Here is a 16,013-nt window from a genome sequence, read left to right on the forward strand (position 1 = left end):
GTTGATCATACCAGGGTTGTCCTACACGATGGTGATCCCAATGAGCCTGTTTCAGATTACATCAATGCAAATATCATCATGGTAAGCTTTGCTTTTCACAGTGTTTTCTGACCATACATTTCTAGCCTATTTTTGTATTTTAAATCCTTCCTCATGTCCTGAAAGTAACTTTAAGATGGTTGAAGGATTTTCTTCCTAAATTTCTAGCCTGAATTTGAAACCAAGTGCAACAATTCAAAGCCCAAAAAGAGTTACATTGCCACACAAGGCTGCCTGCAAAACACGGTGAATGACTTTTGGCGGATGGTGTTCCAAGAAAACTCCCGAGTGATTGTCATGACAACGAAAGAAGTGGAGAGAGGAAAGGTAAATCACAGAAACTTCTTTTCTGCTAAACTGTTTTTAAAGTATCAGACATGTCAGATTGGCCATGTTTAGGAATTGAATAAATGAATTAAGCTTACTGTAACTGATTCTCTGGAAAAAAGGGACTAGGAGAAATTTGATTATGTTATTCCTTGGTGTAGTTTTCTTTATGTTTCTTCTGCTTGGGATTTGTTGAGCTTCTTGGCTCCATGGATTTGTAGTTTTCCTTAAATTTGGATAATGTTCAGTCTTAGTTTCTTCAGATACATATCCTGGGCTGGGCATGGTGGCTCATGCCTGTAGTCCCAGCACTGTGGGGTGTTGAGGTGGGCGGATCACTTGAGGTCAGGAGTTTGAGACCAGCCTGGGCAATGTAGTAAGACCCCATCTCTTAAAAAAAAAATGTACCCTGCACAACCTTGTCCTAGGACAGCAGTCATACGTGTATTAGACTACTTGAAGTTGTCTCATAGCCCACTGATACTTGGTTTATTTTATTCAGTTTTTTCTCCCCATGTTTCATTTCGAATAGCTTCTTTTGCTATGTCTCCAAGTTAATCTTCTGCAATATGTCATCCGCTCTTAATCCTATCCAGAGTATTTTTCATTGCAGACATTGTATTTTTCATCTCTAGAAGTGTTAATGTCATCTATAGCTTTCCTTTTAACATGTGTAGCATTTTCCTTACCTTTTGAACGTATAGAGTATTTCTGTTGTTGTTTTTTGTTTTGTAGAGACAGGGTCTTGGTCTGTTGCCCAGGCCGGAGTGCAGTGGCATGATCTCAGCTCACTGCAGCCTCTGCCTCCCGGTTCAAATGATTCTCATGCCTCAGCCTCCCAAGTAGCTGGGACTACAGGTGCGTGCCACCACGCCTGGCTAATTTTTGTATTTTTAGTAGAGATGGGGTTTTACCATGTTGGCCAGGCTGGTTTTGGAACCCCTGAGCTTAGGTGATCCACCTGCCTTGACCTCCCAAAGTGTTGGGATTACAGGCGTGAGCCACCACGCCTGGCCGTGTTGTCTGTTTTAATTAACTCTGCCTAACTGTCCTCCCAAATGGTTGCTGTAGTGCTCACTCCCACCAGCAGCACCTGCCTAGGACTCATTACTCCATACTCTTCAAGACACTTCAGATTAAAAAAATAAATTGTAACACCCCACACCTACAGAAGAGCGGACAAATCTTATTGAGTGACAGCCCTCTGTGTTATCTCAAAGTGAGCCCACCATGGTGGTTATTTTTTTAAATATGGAAAAGTTCTGTGTTTTTGTTTGTGTTCTAGTGAAAGTTCTTTTTTAGATATCCTTTAATTGGTTTATATAAGATTTTATGTGGAATGTAGCAGTCATACCTATAAATTAAACCTAAGGCAGATGGAGAACTTTGGAGTTGAGCCTTCCTACTGTAATTTTCATATTGGATGTGAAGGGCAGTGTGATTTTCATAAGACTTTCATTGTTGTACTCCTAGTTGGTATACTTCTGAATACCTTTGAGGCCAGTTCTGGTCATCGTGAAACAAAGGTTTCCTTCAGCAACTGCCTGTGGTAATATTAGGTGTTCTTGAATTAATGGACCAATGAAAACATCTTTGTAGTTTCTGCTTCAGGCAAGGGTTTTTTGCCCTAAATGTGGATAGGAAGAATGAAGCCCTTCATCCTCCTTTTTGCCTGATTATAGCTATAGGAGGTTCACCTGTTCTCAGAAGACATGAGGATTGTGAAGAGAGGGGTCTTGTGTTGCTTCAGAGGAATCAGTATCAGTCCCTTTCAGAAGCTCTCCTGGATAGACAGGCATTAGGGCCAAATCACTCTGCCCCACCCCTCACCACCATGTCCTACTCTCTGCTCCCTGTCTCATTCTTCCTCTTTACTTTGGTGGTGCCGAGAGGATGACATGATGGGCGTTGATTCTCTCCACAGACCTTTCTGACATCCTACTCTCAGTATCCCCCCAGTGCACAGAAGACAAGCCAGACTGTGGACTGTGTTTGATTCCTGGGCTCTATTTTAAAAGACAGTGTATTAGTTCTCACATTTTAGAATTTGTTTGCCAAGGTTTCCACGGGAGTTTAGAAACTAGGGGGAGGGCTGATGTTTAAAGTTAGCTAAAACGTTCTTTTCAGGGTCATGATTTAATTTTATATTCTCTGGTGAGTTCCCTGTAGTGACTGGGAGCAGTCCTCAGCCTTGATTGGCCAGTGACAGCATAGAGTACAATTAATATTAGGAGTGCTTATTTGGGGAAACTAAAATTTGCATCAAATCTGTCAGAGGTGTTTGGATCTACAAAATACCGGAGGGAAAGCTGAATTGAGAATCATAATAAATAAAAGACCACATCGTTCTTTTTTTTTTTTTTTTTTTTGGGACTGTGTCTTGCTCTGTCACTCAGGCTGCAGTGCAGTGGCACTATCTTGGATCACTGCAGTCTCCGCCTCCCGGATTCAAGCGATTTTCCTGCCTCAGTGCCTGAGTAGCTGGGATTACAGGCGTGTGCCACTACACCTGGCTAATTTTTGTAATTTTAGTAGAGACAGGGTTTCACCATGTTGGCCAGGCTGGTCTCAAACTCCTGGCCTCAAGTGATCCACCCGGCTTCCCAAAGTGCTGGGATTACAGGTGTGAGCCACTGCGCCTAACCAAGACCACATCCTTTTATTGAACGTTCCTCCTACCATGTTTTCTTTTTTCTTTCAATTAATCATTGACTCTCACTGTTGATGTCTGTAGCTGCTCTCTTATTTCCAGTTTTATAGCTGTAAATTTCTCTGTCTTCCTAAGATACAAGGTAAATTTCTCTTGCTGATATTGGTGGTTTTGGAAAGTGAGTGGTGTGGATGACTGCCCAGAAAACAACAGAACACAAAAGCATTCTCTGCCCAGAACACATCACCAAATAGATACAAACTCATCTCTTACTGAGTGAAATAGCTTCCTTTTTGGCAGCAAGAATGATTTTCTTGGTGCCATATTTTTCAATCCGCCTGCTCTTGAAGCCAGCAGCTATTGCAGACTTGGCATACCCAGGCACCCAGTTAAGGGAAAGTGACGTGTAGAGGAGGTATCAGATGGGTCTGGATATAGAAAAAGCAGCTGGTTCAAAACCCCATGGGCTGCCTTTCTGTGATAGAGTTATTCACACTTGGGTTAGATAAGGCACAGAGTCCTCCTACACTGGTGCGGAAATGAAACAGACAGTCTGGCTCGTTGGGCAGCCTAGCCTCCTCCAGAATCTGTGCTTGCCTTCCCTATGGAGTGACTGGTAGATCTTAGAATTCAGACCTCAGTGGTTGCTAGCCAGCACTCTCACATTGGTTGGTCCTTCTCTCTGCATCTTTGATTCTTTAGAGATAGATAAACCAAGCACCGACTCTCCTTTGACATGTTCTTGGAACAGACACCTGCACGAGCTGCCTTTCTCCTCCCACTTCTGCCTGGTCTTCCAAGCACCTGCTTTTCTTGTTTGAACTCTTCCTATTTTTTTGAGACAGAACCTCTCTCTGTCACCCAGGCTGGAGTGCAGTGGCATGATCTCAGCTCACTGCAACCTCTGCCTCCCAGGTTCAAATAATTCTCCTGCCCCTGCCTCCCAAGTAGCTGGGATTACAGGTGCCTGCTATCATGCCTGGCTAATTTTTGTATTTTTAGTAGAGACAGGGTTTCACCATTTGGCCAGGTTGGTCTCAAACCCCTGGTCTCAAGTGATCTGCCCGCCTCGGCCACCCGAAGTGCTGGGATTACAGGCATGAGCCACTGCGCCCCACCTGATTCTTTACAGATAAACAAACATTGACTCTGCTTTGACACGTGCTTGGATCAGGTAACTGCACCAGCCGCCTTTCTCCTCCCACTTCTGCCTGGTCCTCCGAATGCCTGCTTTTCTTATTTGAACTCTTCTGTCCTTTTCTTTGAAAACCTAACAGATGCGAAACAGGTCATTTTCCATGTTGGTGGTTATTAAGCAAGACTTGAACATTTGTTTGTTGCTGGTTTAGGCTTTTATTTCAGAGTTCACAGAATTAACTTTCTTTTTTTCTGATCCCTTCCAGAGTAAATGTGTCAAATACTGGCCTGATGAGTATGCTCTAAAAGAATATGGCGTCATGCGTGTTAGAAACGTCAAAGAAAGCGCCGCTCATGACTATACGCTAAGAGAACTTAAACTTTCAAAGGTTGGACAAGTAAGTATATTGTCGTATTCTAGAGACTTTGGGAACTGTTGATGGTGTGTAGGAATTCAGGGTCTTGCCGTTACTCATGTTTGCATACATGCATGCATTCGCTCACTCATTGATTCAGTAGCCATTTATTAGGTTCCTTCTATGTGCCAGGTACAGTTTAAGCAGTACTGGTACATTGTGAACAAGGCAGGTAGTGTTCCTGCCCTCATCGAGCCTAGGGAGATAGACAATTTAAAAACAAATAACTGGCCAGGCGCCGTGGCTCACTCCTGTAATCCCAGCACTTTGGGAGGCTGAGGTGGGTGGATCGCTTGAGCCGGGGAGTTCGAGACCAGCCCTGGGTGGGAGACTGGGATAGGGTGACCTGAGTGGCTACAAGGCCTGTTAGGAGGCCTCTGCAGGGGCCTATGTTGATGGTCTCCTCTCCAAGTATCCACCGACTTCAGCAGTTGTTCTTTTTTGTTCCTTCCTTTGGAATGGAATATTATATAAAATGGCAGAATAAACTGGAAGAGAAGCAGTAGATGTGAGAGGTGCCAGGGGGTGAAGTCTGCAGGATGTGGGGATTGTTTGGCTTTTGGAGGAGGAAGGAGGGATTCAAGACACATTGCAGAGGTTTGAGTCTGAGCGGACAGTGGTGCTGTGGCAGACACCACAAAAGCTGGAAGGAGAACTGATGTGGGCAGTGATTTGTTTTCTTCTGGATGTGTTCAGCTGGGCATCTGAACAGTCATGTGGACATTCATCTATTCATTCAGAGATATTTGTTCAATGACCTCTTGGTTCCTGGCACCATGCTGCTTGCTGGAGATAGAGCTGGGGAACAAAACAGATGGAATCCCTGCACTCCCAAGTGTACACTATACTGGCCAGTAATCTACCAGCCCAGTAATTGCACATATAAATATATCATTATAAACTGTAATCAGGGCTAGAAAGAAAAAATGCAGGAGTTTAGGGTTCATTTGGAGGGGGAAGGGACTTTTTTTTTTTTTTGAAACAGAATCTTGTTCTGTCACCCAGACTGGAGTGCACTGGTGCATTCACGGCTCACTGCAGCCTCAACCTCCTAAGCTCAAGTGATCCTCTTGCCTCAGCCTCCCATGTAGCTGGGGGCTACAGGTGTATGCCACCATGCCCACCCTATTGTTAAATTTTTTATAGAGACGGTTGTCTCATTATGTTGCCCAGGCTGGTCTTGAACTCCTGGGCTTAAGCGATCCTGCTGCCACATGCAGCCTCCCAAGGTGCTGGAATTACAGGCGTGAGCCAGCGCACCCGGCCAAGGGAGGGGAGGTTCTTAAGGCATAGGGAACAATGTGTTTGAGTCAGCAAAGGAGGTTGTGGGGGTTTGTCCTAAGTGTGGTAAGCAGCCAGAGTTGGATTTAAGTTTTTAAGAGATTCCACTCCACCCTGTAGAGACTGGAGGGGGCAGGAGTTGTTCTAGGGATTAGGACCAATTTGGAGGTACTGCAGTCGTCAGAGTAAAAAATAATAGGGATTGAACTAGGCCAGTGCCCAGGGTGCCTGAAAGAAGAGGACCCAGTAGAGCTGACTGGAGGCAGACATGCAGGGATTCAATGAAGGAGTGTACCAAGGGCGAGGGTGGTGTGCAGGGTGACTGGCAATTTTCTAGCTTGAGAAAGGTCCGGGGGGATGGCAGTGGAGTTGAGGAAGCTGGGAGGATCAAGGACCTTTTTGTGGACACACAAAGTTTGAGATGCCTTGGACACATTGAAGTGGAGCGGTCAGGGAGGCAAGGGTGGAGGTGGGATGCGGAGGGGAGATGGGATGCAGAGCGTCATGGATGGATCAGTTTTGCTCGATAGAGGGACATTTTTTTCTGTGGCAACAGGAGGGCAAAAGGAGAAGGTGGCCACAGATGCCGGTAGGTGAGCTGAGAGTGATGATTGTATTCCCTATCCTCTCGGAAGCTTGAGGCAAGGCCATCAACAGACAATCAGAGGGAATAAGACGAGATAGAATATATGAAGAAAGGGAGAAAAGATGAAATCGTAATTGTGTAGCAGGGCAAGAAGTCCAGAAATTTCTGTGCTGTGCCAAGTTCCCAGTTGAGGTGGTGAACATGAAAATATACTGATACCCATTGCCTGGTTTTTCTCCAAGGACACTTGGCTCCTAGGGCACAAAACAGAAAGTACGTGGTTTGTCCAGGCCGAGGGCTTTGCATAGTTGCAGTGGATGGAGAGGAGGTCAAGGAATGGAGGCACAGGGTAGAGAGAGACTGTCCCCAGAGCACGGGGACTCCTGGCCGGATGAGGGGGACAGGGGCAGGAGGAGGCAGGTGGAAAGTAGAGGGAGGGCTCAATGGTCTGGAGGCTACAGGAAGTGATGGGGGGACCAGAAGGAGCTGGAAGCCAGTGTGGTTGTGGCCCAGGGTGGGATGTTTGGATTTCTGATGTCAAAGAGGGTCCAGTCCTTCTGATGATGGGGAGGGGTGGAGGCTGAATCTATGGTAGAGATAGTGAGAGGAACTGGAACAATATAGCTATCAAGTAGAAATGGGAGAGAGGGCTGGGCGTGGTGTCTCATGCCTGTAATCCCAGCATATTGGGAGGCTGAGGCAAGAGGATCGTGTTAGCTCAGGAGTTCTGGGCTGCATTGAGCTATGATTGTGCCACTGCACTCCAGCCTTGGCAACAGAGTGCCCAGTTAAAAATAAAAATAAAATAAAATAAAAAAATTTAAAAAAAAAAAGAAGAAGAAAAAAGAGAAAAGTGTCCTTTTACATCCCTTTTAAAAATGTCACTTAAGGCTGGGCAAAGTGGCTCATGCCTGTAATCCCTGCACTTTGGGAGGCCGAAGTGGGTGGATTACTTGAGGTCAGGAGTACAAGACCAGCCTGGCCAACACGGCGAAACGCCATCTGTACTAAAATTAGCTGGATGTGGTACACGCCTGTAGTCCCAGCTACTCGGGAGTCGAGTCTGAGGCCCAAGAATTGCTTGAATTGGGGAGGCGTAGGTTGCAGTGAGCTGTGATCAGGTCACTGTGCACCAGCCTGGATGACAGAGTGAGACTCTGTCTCAAAAAAAAAAGTCACTTAGCTTAGATTGTCTCTACATATATAGGAAGAAGATGTAGGAATGAATGGTGCTGCTACAATTACGTAATCTGGATAGACCCAGAAACATGATACTTTTTGGTTTTCTGTAGCCTTGGTGCCATTGTTGATCTTTATTAATTATCATTATCCTCAAAATAGCCGTAATGTGCTGAGTCTCTTCCTATTTTCTGGGCAGAGGCTGAGTATTTCAGCGAGCTCATTGAGTCCTTACAATTGCATTATGACAGAGAGAGAGAGATTATTATTTGCACTTTGCAAAATGAAGAAATTGAGGTTTAGAGATATCCAAGGGCCACGTGAGTGTGAGTGCCTGGAATTGGAGCCTAAATCTAGTCATCTGATAGCAAAGCCTGTTTTCTTATCTGCTTTGCATTAAATACAAGTTTAAAATAGAACAATACTGGCCAGGCTGGGTGGCTCACGCCTGTAATCCCAGCACTTTGGGAGGTCGAGGCGGGCAGATCACCTGAGGTCAGGAGTTTGAAACCAGCCTGGCCAATATGGCGAAAGAAACCCCATCGCTACTAAAAATACAAAAATTAGCCAGGCATGGTGATGCGTGCCTGTAATCCCAGCTACTTGGGAGGCTGAGGCAGGAGAATGGCTTGAACCCAGGAGGCAGAGGTTGCAGTGAGCCAAGATCACGCCACTGCACTCCAGCCTGGGCAACAGAGTAAGACTCTGTCTTGGAAAAAAAAAAAAAAGAATGATACTATAATAAAAGTCTGTGTTTATATGGTGGGGAAGGTTGAGTATCAAAAAAATAACAAAGAGGAATGAATGTCTTAAGTGAATGCCTGTTTCCCCATCTGCTTCCTCTTCTGCTGGGAGGAGAGACCTGGATCCCTAGAGGTCTCAGTTGCCTCCAGAGCTGAGTGCCACAGGGATGCAGGGGAATAGGGATGTTACCTGTCGCTGGTAATTCAGAGAGATGATTCAGGGTATAGTTACCTGAGAGAACAAATTGCCATGCCAGACCTCTTGGTTCTTATGACAGAGGCAAAGAGTTGCCTCCAGGATTGCCCAAAAGGAGACGAGTTCTGGGAACCTCACGAAGAGGACCTTTCAGTGGAACCTGGGGAGATTCTCTTCCTCTCCATTGGCTTACATTGGATTTAGGAAAGCTTAGAACCGGGTGATTCCTCAACCTCTTGATTTATTTAATTCTTTTCTGGTTTTTCTTGGCTCTACTCCAGGGGAATACGGAGAGAACGGTCTGGCAATACCACTTTCGGACCTGGCCGGACCACGGCGTGCCCAGCGACCCCGGGGGCGTGCTGGACTTCCTGGAGGAGGTGCACCATAAGCAGGAGAGCATCATGGATGCAGGGCCGGTCGTGGTGCACTGCAGGTGACAGCTCCTGCTGCCCCTCTAGGCCACAGCCTGTCCCTGTCTCCTAGCGCCCAGGGCTTGCTTTTACCTACCCACTCCTAGCTCTTTAACTGTAGGAAGAATTTAATATCTGTTTGAGGCATAGAGCAACTGCATTGAGGGACATTTTGATCTCAAGGCATATTTCTCCTAGACCCTACAGCACTGCCATTGGCCATGGCCATTGCAACATGCTCAGTTAAAACAGCAAAGACTAAGTCAGCATTATCTCTGAGTCCACCAGAAGTTGTGCATTAAACAACTTCATCCTGGCTCTGCAGTTTCTCCTTATTCTTCATGATGTTTGCTTTGTAGCTGTTGACTGCTTTGTAGGTATTGAGGTGGTGGGGGTGTGGTGGAAATAGACCTGACTCTTGAGGATCCCTTAAGTCATTTTTGCTGGTTCTCTTTTTCCTTCTTTTCTTCTACTCTTCTATGATTCATCTCTTTGATTGTGATTCTGTTCTCTCTCTCTTTTTTTTTTTTCGTTTTTGAGACAGAGTCTTGTTTTGTTGCCCAGGCTAGAGTGCAGTGGTGCCATCTTGGCTCACTGCAACCTCTGCCTCCCGGGTTCAGGCCATTCTCCTGCCTCAGCCTCCCAGGTAGCTGGGATTACAGGCATCTGACACTACGCCCGGCTAATTTTTGTATTTTAATAGAGACAAGGTTTTGTCATGTTGGCCAGGCTGGTCTCGAACCCTTGACCTCAGGTGATCCACCTGCCTTGTCCTTCCAAAGTGCTGGGATTACAGGTGTGAGCTACCATGCCCGGCCGATTCTGTTCTCTTCTACCATAAATATATTTCTCCCCTAACACTATATTTTTTTGCTTCACAAGATTCCAGCTGCTTTCCACCAAGGCCTTTGGTGGAAGCTGTGCTGTGACCTCTGTAATGAGTCTGTGGGCTGCTGATTCTCCAGTTTGGGCTTCATGATTATACTGGGGAATATTGGGTTTCCTAAATCTCATTCATTTCTTGGGCAAGTAGATATATGTGAAAGTGTTTATTTGTCCAGTTGTTAAAGAAGCTACCATTTATTGAGCCAGCCTCTGAGCACAATGTTTTTTGTTTTGTTTTTAATTTTTAAAATTATTTACTTCTTCTATTTCAATAACTTTATTATTATTATTTTTTGAGACAGAGTCTCACTCTGTCACCCAGGCTAGAGTGCAATTGCGCGATCTTAGCTCACTGCAACCTCTGCTTTCTGGGTTCAAGTAATTCTCATGTCTCAGCCTCCCGAGTAGCTGGGATTACTGGTACGTGACAACATGCCTGGCTAATTTTTGTGTTTTTAGTAGAGACGAGGTTTTGCTATGTTGGCCAGGCTGGTCTGGAACTCCTGGCCCCAAGTGATCCCCCTGCCTCGGCCTCCCAAAGTGCTGGTATTATAGGCGAGAGCCACTGCGCCCGGCCCTCTTTCAGTAATTTTGATGTATTTTTTTGTATACGATTCCTGTTTCATTCTGTCCAACCAGCACTCTGTATGGTATGTGCTGTTGTCCCCATTTCACAGATGCAGAAATTAAGGGTCAGAGAGGTTAAGGGACTTACCTCAGGCACGTTGTACTGGAGAAGCTGAACTCCAAGAGCAGGTTTGGGCTGACTCCAAAGCCCTATGCTTTTTGCCAACATATTTTCAAACATAAATAGACAATTTTATAAATAGCTCCCAAGAGTAGACATTGTTTCTGTTAATATTAATGGCTTGGTTTTGAGTCTGAAACCCCCATGAATGATTCTGTTGTCCCTGCTTTTTGTCCTTCTGCCTGCAGTGCTGGAATTGGCCGGACAGGGACGTTCATTGTGATTGATATTCTTATTGACATCATCAGAGAGAAAGGTGGGTCATCTGGTGGGCAAGAAGCGACAGTTTCTGTTTTTAGTTTATGGAAGGAAAGTGCTCATGAAAACAGCCTGGGGAAGAGAGGTTGAATGGGAAAATTCTTTCACAAAAATCTGGGCTGAAGACTTCAGTGTGTCTGCCTGAGAACAGAAGTGACACTATTTGAGCTTTTGGCATAAAATGAAGTCTAGGAGCTGCAGAACCCACTGCCATGGCCTTTTGTTGCATACACAGTGGTGGTCTCTATCCAGCCACCTGACCTTGTTTACAGTATGGGGTGATTTGTTGGCAAGTGAGGGAATCCTGACTTCTGCCACTTCGTTATTTATGTAGTCTTATGGGATCATTGGTATTGGTCAGAAGTTCAACACTGTAGCCATTTCAACATGCTCAGTTAAAACAGCAAAGACTAAATTAGCATTGTCTCTGAGTCCACTAAAAGTTGTGCATTAAACAACTTCATCCTGGTTCTGCAGTTTCTCTTTATTCTTCATGATGTTTCCTTCGTAGGTGTTGACTGCGATATTGACGTTCCCAAAACCATCCAGATGGTGCGGTCTCAGAGGTCAGGGATGGTCCAGACAGAAGCACAGTACCGATTTATCTATATGGCGGTCCAGCATTATATTGAAACACTACAGCGCAGGATTGAAGAAGAGCAGGTACCAGCCTGAGGGCTGGCATGCGGATTCTCATTCTCTTGCTAGGCCTCTTGGATACGCTCTCCTTTTGAGCAGGAGGACAGGCTCTGATAAACAACTGTTTGATTTGGGAATGGGAAACAAACTCCCAACTAAAAGGGCCTCTGGAAACTGTCAATTATTCTCTACTTCTCAGCTCTGATTTTTCACTGCAGAGGAGCTTAGGGAAGGGCACCATCCTATCAGCCTGGCCTGCCAGATTGAAGAACTGCCATGCAGAAAGGTTCTGATGTTCTCAGGCTCATGTGGCAAGCGTAAAACTCAAAGCCTTGAAGTTTCTAGCCTGTTCCAGCCTTGATCCAGGCCATGTTTATCCTGATTCCATCCTTTAAAACGAATGCCTTACTCTTAATAGCGCACGGCAGTTTGAACCACTAATTTGGTCGAGTTGGAAACAGTGAAATTTCAATTTTAATAAGCTGTGCATAATGAAGAGGAATGTGGAATTGGAGCCTTTCCATCTGAAGCTATTCATAACAGGCACAAAGCTGAGTTAATTAGGAATATGCTGAGATGAAGGAAATGAGGAGAGCTGCTCTTTTGGGGGCTGTGCTTCTCTCCCCAACCCCTCAACCCCATTGCCATGCTGCAGATGGGGTGGTGTCTAAACATCAGTGGCGAATGCCTGCATTACTCTGCTCGTTGCCTTCCGGAGAACTCAGCTTCTCCAAATGCTGAGCTCTTTTCAGAATGGGACCTGCCACCAATATTTGAAAGATTTCTAGCCTAGCAGAATAGCAGCCACGTTATCAAAGTTTGGTTGGCCAAAGGAAGGTACTTGCTAATTAGTTTAGTAGGTTTTCAGTCCGCAGACATACGGGATTGTTTTATTGTACATAGACATCTTCAGAAACAGTGTATGTATAGAAATGTAAGGTCAAAATTTGAACCTCAGTGCTTTAAATCTGAATTTGTATTAACTGATATGAAATATTTAGACGGTTACTTTATTTTATATCTGTCTTCCATTATACTTAATTTGGCTCAAGAATAGTTAGGCAAAAAGTTGCCCAAAGAGAAGGATCTCCTAGTAAATACAAAGAGAATGTAACAAAGTTGCTACAAGTTGGAGCATGTTCAGGGATGTCTTTTTTTTTTTTTTTTTTTTTTTTTTTTTTGAGAGAGAGGTCTCTCTCTCTGTTGCCCAGGCTGGAGTGCAGTGGTGCAATCATGGCTCACTGCAGCCTCAATCTCCCAGGCTTAAGCGATCCTCCCACCTCAGCCTCCCAAGTAGCTGGGACTACAGGCATGCGCCACCACACCTAGCTAATTTTCGCATTTTTTGTAGTGTCACGGTTTCGCCATGTTGCCCAGGCTAGTCTCGAATTCCTAGGCTCAAGCAGTGCTCCTGCCTCAGCCTCTCTGAGTAGTTAGGACTACAAATTTGTGGCTCCTTGCCCGGCTAATTTTTTTATCTTTATTTTGTAGAGACAAGGTCTTACTATGTTGCCCAGGCTAGTCTCAAACTCCTGGGCTCAAACAACCCTCCCACTTTGGGTTTCCAAAGTGCTGGGATTACAAGTGTGAGCCACTGAGCCCAGTGACCTCTGGGTTTTAAAAATGTGTAGGCTTCGATTATTTATTTTAAAAAATGAAATCCTGCAATATATAGTTTTCTGCGTTGTGTGGTTTGAATCAATCTGGGAACTGGCTTGCTGGCTGATTGTGGTAAAGTAAGAAGTACTTAATTTAGTAGAAAGTTTAAATGGCAGACATAACATTAAACCCAGCTGATTTATAAATGAAGCAAAAGAACAAAACTCATTCAGGATAATTGGTTATTCTAAAATACAGTCATTTCTAAAATTATGAAGTGTTCAGGACCTTTGGGAGTGAAAGAATTTGCTAAAGAAGGATCAGTGAAAAAAAGGAATGATGGGTGAAGAGCTGTGGAGAAGGAAGAGAAGAAACAGCACAAGGAAGGAAGAATATAAAATCAGATGTGGGAATCCAGGGGAAAGTGCAAACGAAGCAAGATTGAGAAAATTCTCAAGTTTTTATAAACAGTTCTCACACTCTGCCAGTTCCTTGGAGGTAGACTTTTTTGTTAACTTCCAACTACAGTAGTGAAAAAAAAAAAAAAAACCCTCAAATTTGCAAAAGCAGTCTGTGGAATTTTCTTTACCAGCTTTCCTGACTGTTAACTTTTTAGCACACTTAACTTTATCATTCGTTTATTCTCTCTGTTTAAAATTAAAAATGTAAATTTTAAAAAGTAAAATGTTTGTTGGTTACAAACATTTATACTCCTTTGTCTCTAAATATCATTTCATTTTAAAAAATGAATAATCTAAGCCTACACATTCTAAAATATGTATATTTTCTAAAAATAAGGGCATTCTCTTATATAACCAATGTCACAATTATTTGATACAGTGATCAAAATCAGGAAACTAACATTGATATAACACTATTATCTAACCTACAGACCATCTTCAAATTTTGTCCTGCTAGTATCTTTTATGGGTCCAGGGTCACACAGTGCATTTGGTTATAATGTATCTTTTTTTTCTTTTTTTGAGACAGGGTCTCACTTTGTTGCCCAGGTTGGAGTGCAGTGGTGCAATTATGGCTCACGGCAGCCTTGACCTCCTTGGGCTCAGGTGATCCTCCCACCTCAGCCTCTCGAGTAGCTGGAGACCACAGGTGTGCACCACCATGCCTGGCTAAGTTTTGTATTTTTTGTAGAGATGGAGCTTCGCCATGTTGCCCCGGCTGGGCTTGAGCTCCTGGGCTCAAGTGACCCTCCCGCCTTGGCCTCCCGAAGTGCTGGGATTACAGGCGTGAGTCACCACACCTGGCCAGTTATTAGTATGTTTAGTCTCTTTAATCTGGAACAGTTTCTCAGTCATTCTTTATTTTTCATGACCTGGATGTTTTTGAAGAGTTTAGGCCAGCTATTTAGCAGAATGCCTTTCAATTTGGATTTGTCCAGTGTTTTCTCTTGACTATATTCTAGTCAAGCATTTTTGGCAGGACTGTCACAGAAATGTTCTTGTAGTCTTCTTAGTACATCACATCAGGTACACACTGTTGATCTGATTCATTACTAGTGGTGTTAACTTTGATCACTTGAATAAGGTGGTGTCTGTCAAATTTGTCCACCATAAAGTTACTTGAGCAAAACGTAGCTGGGACTACAGGCGTAGCAAAAAATGTAGCAAAAAGTAGTATTTTTGCTACATTTTTTTTTTAGGAACAAAGTATTTTTCCCTTTTAAGTTAATCTCTTGTCCATAAAGTTATTATTTTTCCCTTTTAAGTTAATATCTTGTGGGTAGATACTGGAGACTGCGTAAATTACCTATTTCTCATAATACTTTTCTTTTTTTTTTTTTGAGATGGAGTCTCGCACTGTCTCCCAGGCTGGAGTGCAGTGGTGCAATCTCGGGTCACTGCAAGCTCCACCTCCCGGGTTGACGCCATTCTCCTGCCTCAGCCTCCCAAGTAGTTGGGACTACAGGCGCCCGCCATCACACCTGGCTAATTTTTTGTATTTTTAGTAGAGACGGGGTCTCACCGTGTTAGCCAGGATGGTCTTGATCTCCTGACCTTGTGATCTGCCAGCCTCGGCCTCCCAAAGTGCTGGGATTACAGACGTGAGTCACTGCGCCCGGCTCTCATAATACTTTTTGCCTACTAATTTTATATTCATTGATTAAATTCTTGCCTGAAAAAATTATTACTGTGGTATTTGCCAAATGGCAATTTTCTGTTTCCATCATTGCCTTTCCCCAGCTTTTAAAAGTATAAGTGACAAAGAAAAACTGTATATAAAGTGTACACCATGATATTTTGATATATGTATACTTTGTGAAATGATTATCAAAATTGAGTTAAATAATGCATCCAACATCTCAGTTACTTTTTTTTTTTTTTTGAGACAGAGTCTTGGTTTGTCACTAAGGCTGGAGTGCAGTGCCACAGTCTCGGCTCATTACAACCTCCACCTTCCAGGTTCAAGTGATTCTCCTGCCTTGGCCTCCCCAGTAGCTGGGATTACAGGTGCCCACCATCACACCCGGCTAATTTTTGTATTTTTAGTAGAGGTGGGGTTTCACTACATTGGCCAGGCTGGTCTCGAACTCCTGACCTCAAATGATCCTCCCGTCTCAGCTTTCCAAAGTGCTGGGATTACAGGCGTGAGCCACTGTGCCCAGCCACTCTTAGTAAATTTTAAGTGTACATTTTTTTTTTTTTTTTTTTTTTTTTGAGATGGAGTCTCACTTTGTCACCCTGGCTGGAGTGCAGTGGCATGATCTTGCCACACTGGAACCTCTGCCTCCTGGGTTCATTCAGGTGCTTCTCCCACCTCAGCCTCCCAAGTAGCTGAGACTACAGGTACCCGCCACCGTGCCTGGCTAATTATTGTATTTTTAGTAGAGATGGGGGTTCACCATGTTAGCCAGGCTGGCCTCGAACTCCTGATCTCAGGTGATCTACCCACCTCGGCC

The 16,013-nt window shown here is 44.3% G+C and overlaps 1 protein-coding gene across 4 annotated transcripts in view; it reads left to right on the plus strand.

Moving 5' to 3' along the window:
* PTPN11 (protein tyrosine phosphatase non-receptor type 11) overlaps positions 1-16,013 on the plus strand; it is a 90,856-nt gene that overhangs the window by 58,606 nt on the left and 16,237 nt on the right. For 2 of the 4 annotated variants that reach the window (XM_019038373.4, XM_063694362.1), the window contains exons 8-13: positions 2-81; positions 208-366; positions 4,420-4,551; positions 8,836-8,990; positions 10,789-10,856; positions 11,370-11,521. In XM_019038373.4, coding sequence (XP_018893918.1) covers positions 2-81; positions 208-366; positions 4,420-4,551; positions 8,836-8,990; positions 10,789-10,856; positions 11,370-11,521 — 746 coding nt within the window. Of the gene's footprint in view, position 1; positions 82-207; positions 367-4,419; positions 4,552-8,823; positions 8,991-10,788; positions 10,857-11,369; positions 11,522-16,013 lie in introns of all 4 variants that reach the window. The other 2 variants (XM_019038372.4, XM_063694361.1) reach the window with 1 other exon arrangement.

The sequence above is a fragment of the Gorilla gorilla genome, chromosome 10 (assembly GCF_029281585.2).
Source record: "Gorilla gorilla gorilla isolate KB3781 chromosome 10, NHGRI_mGorGor1-v2.1_pri, whole genome shotgun sequence".
Taxonomy (NCBI): domain Eukaryota; kingdom Metazoa; phylum Chordata; class Mammalia; order Primates; family Hominidae; genus Gorilla; species Gorilla gorilla.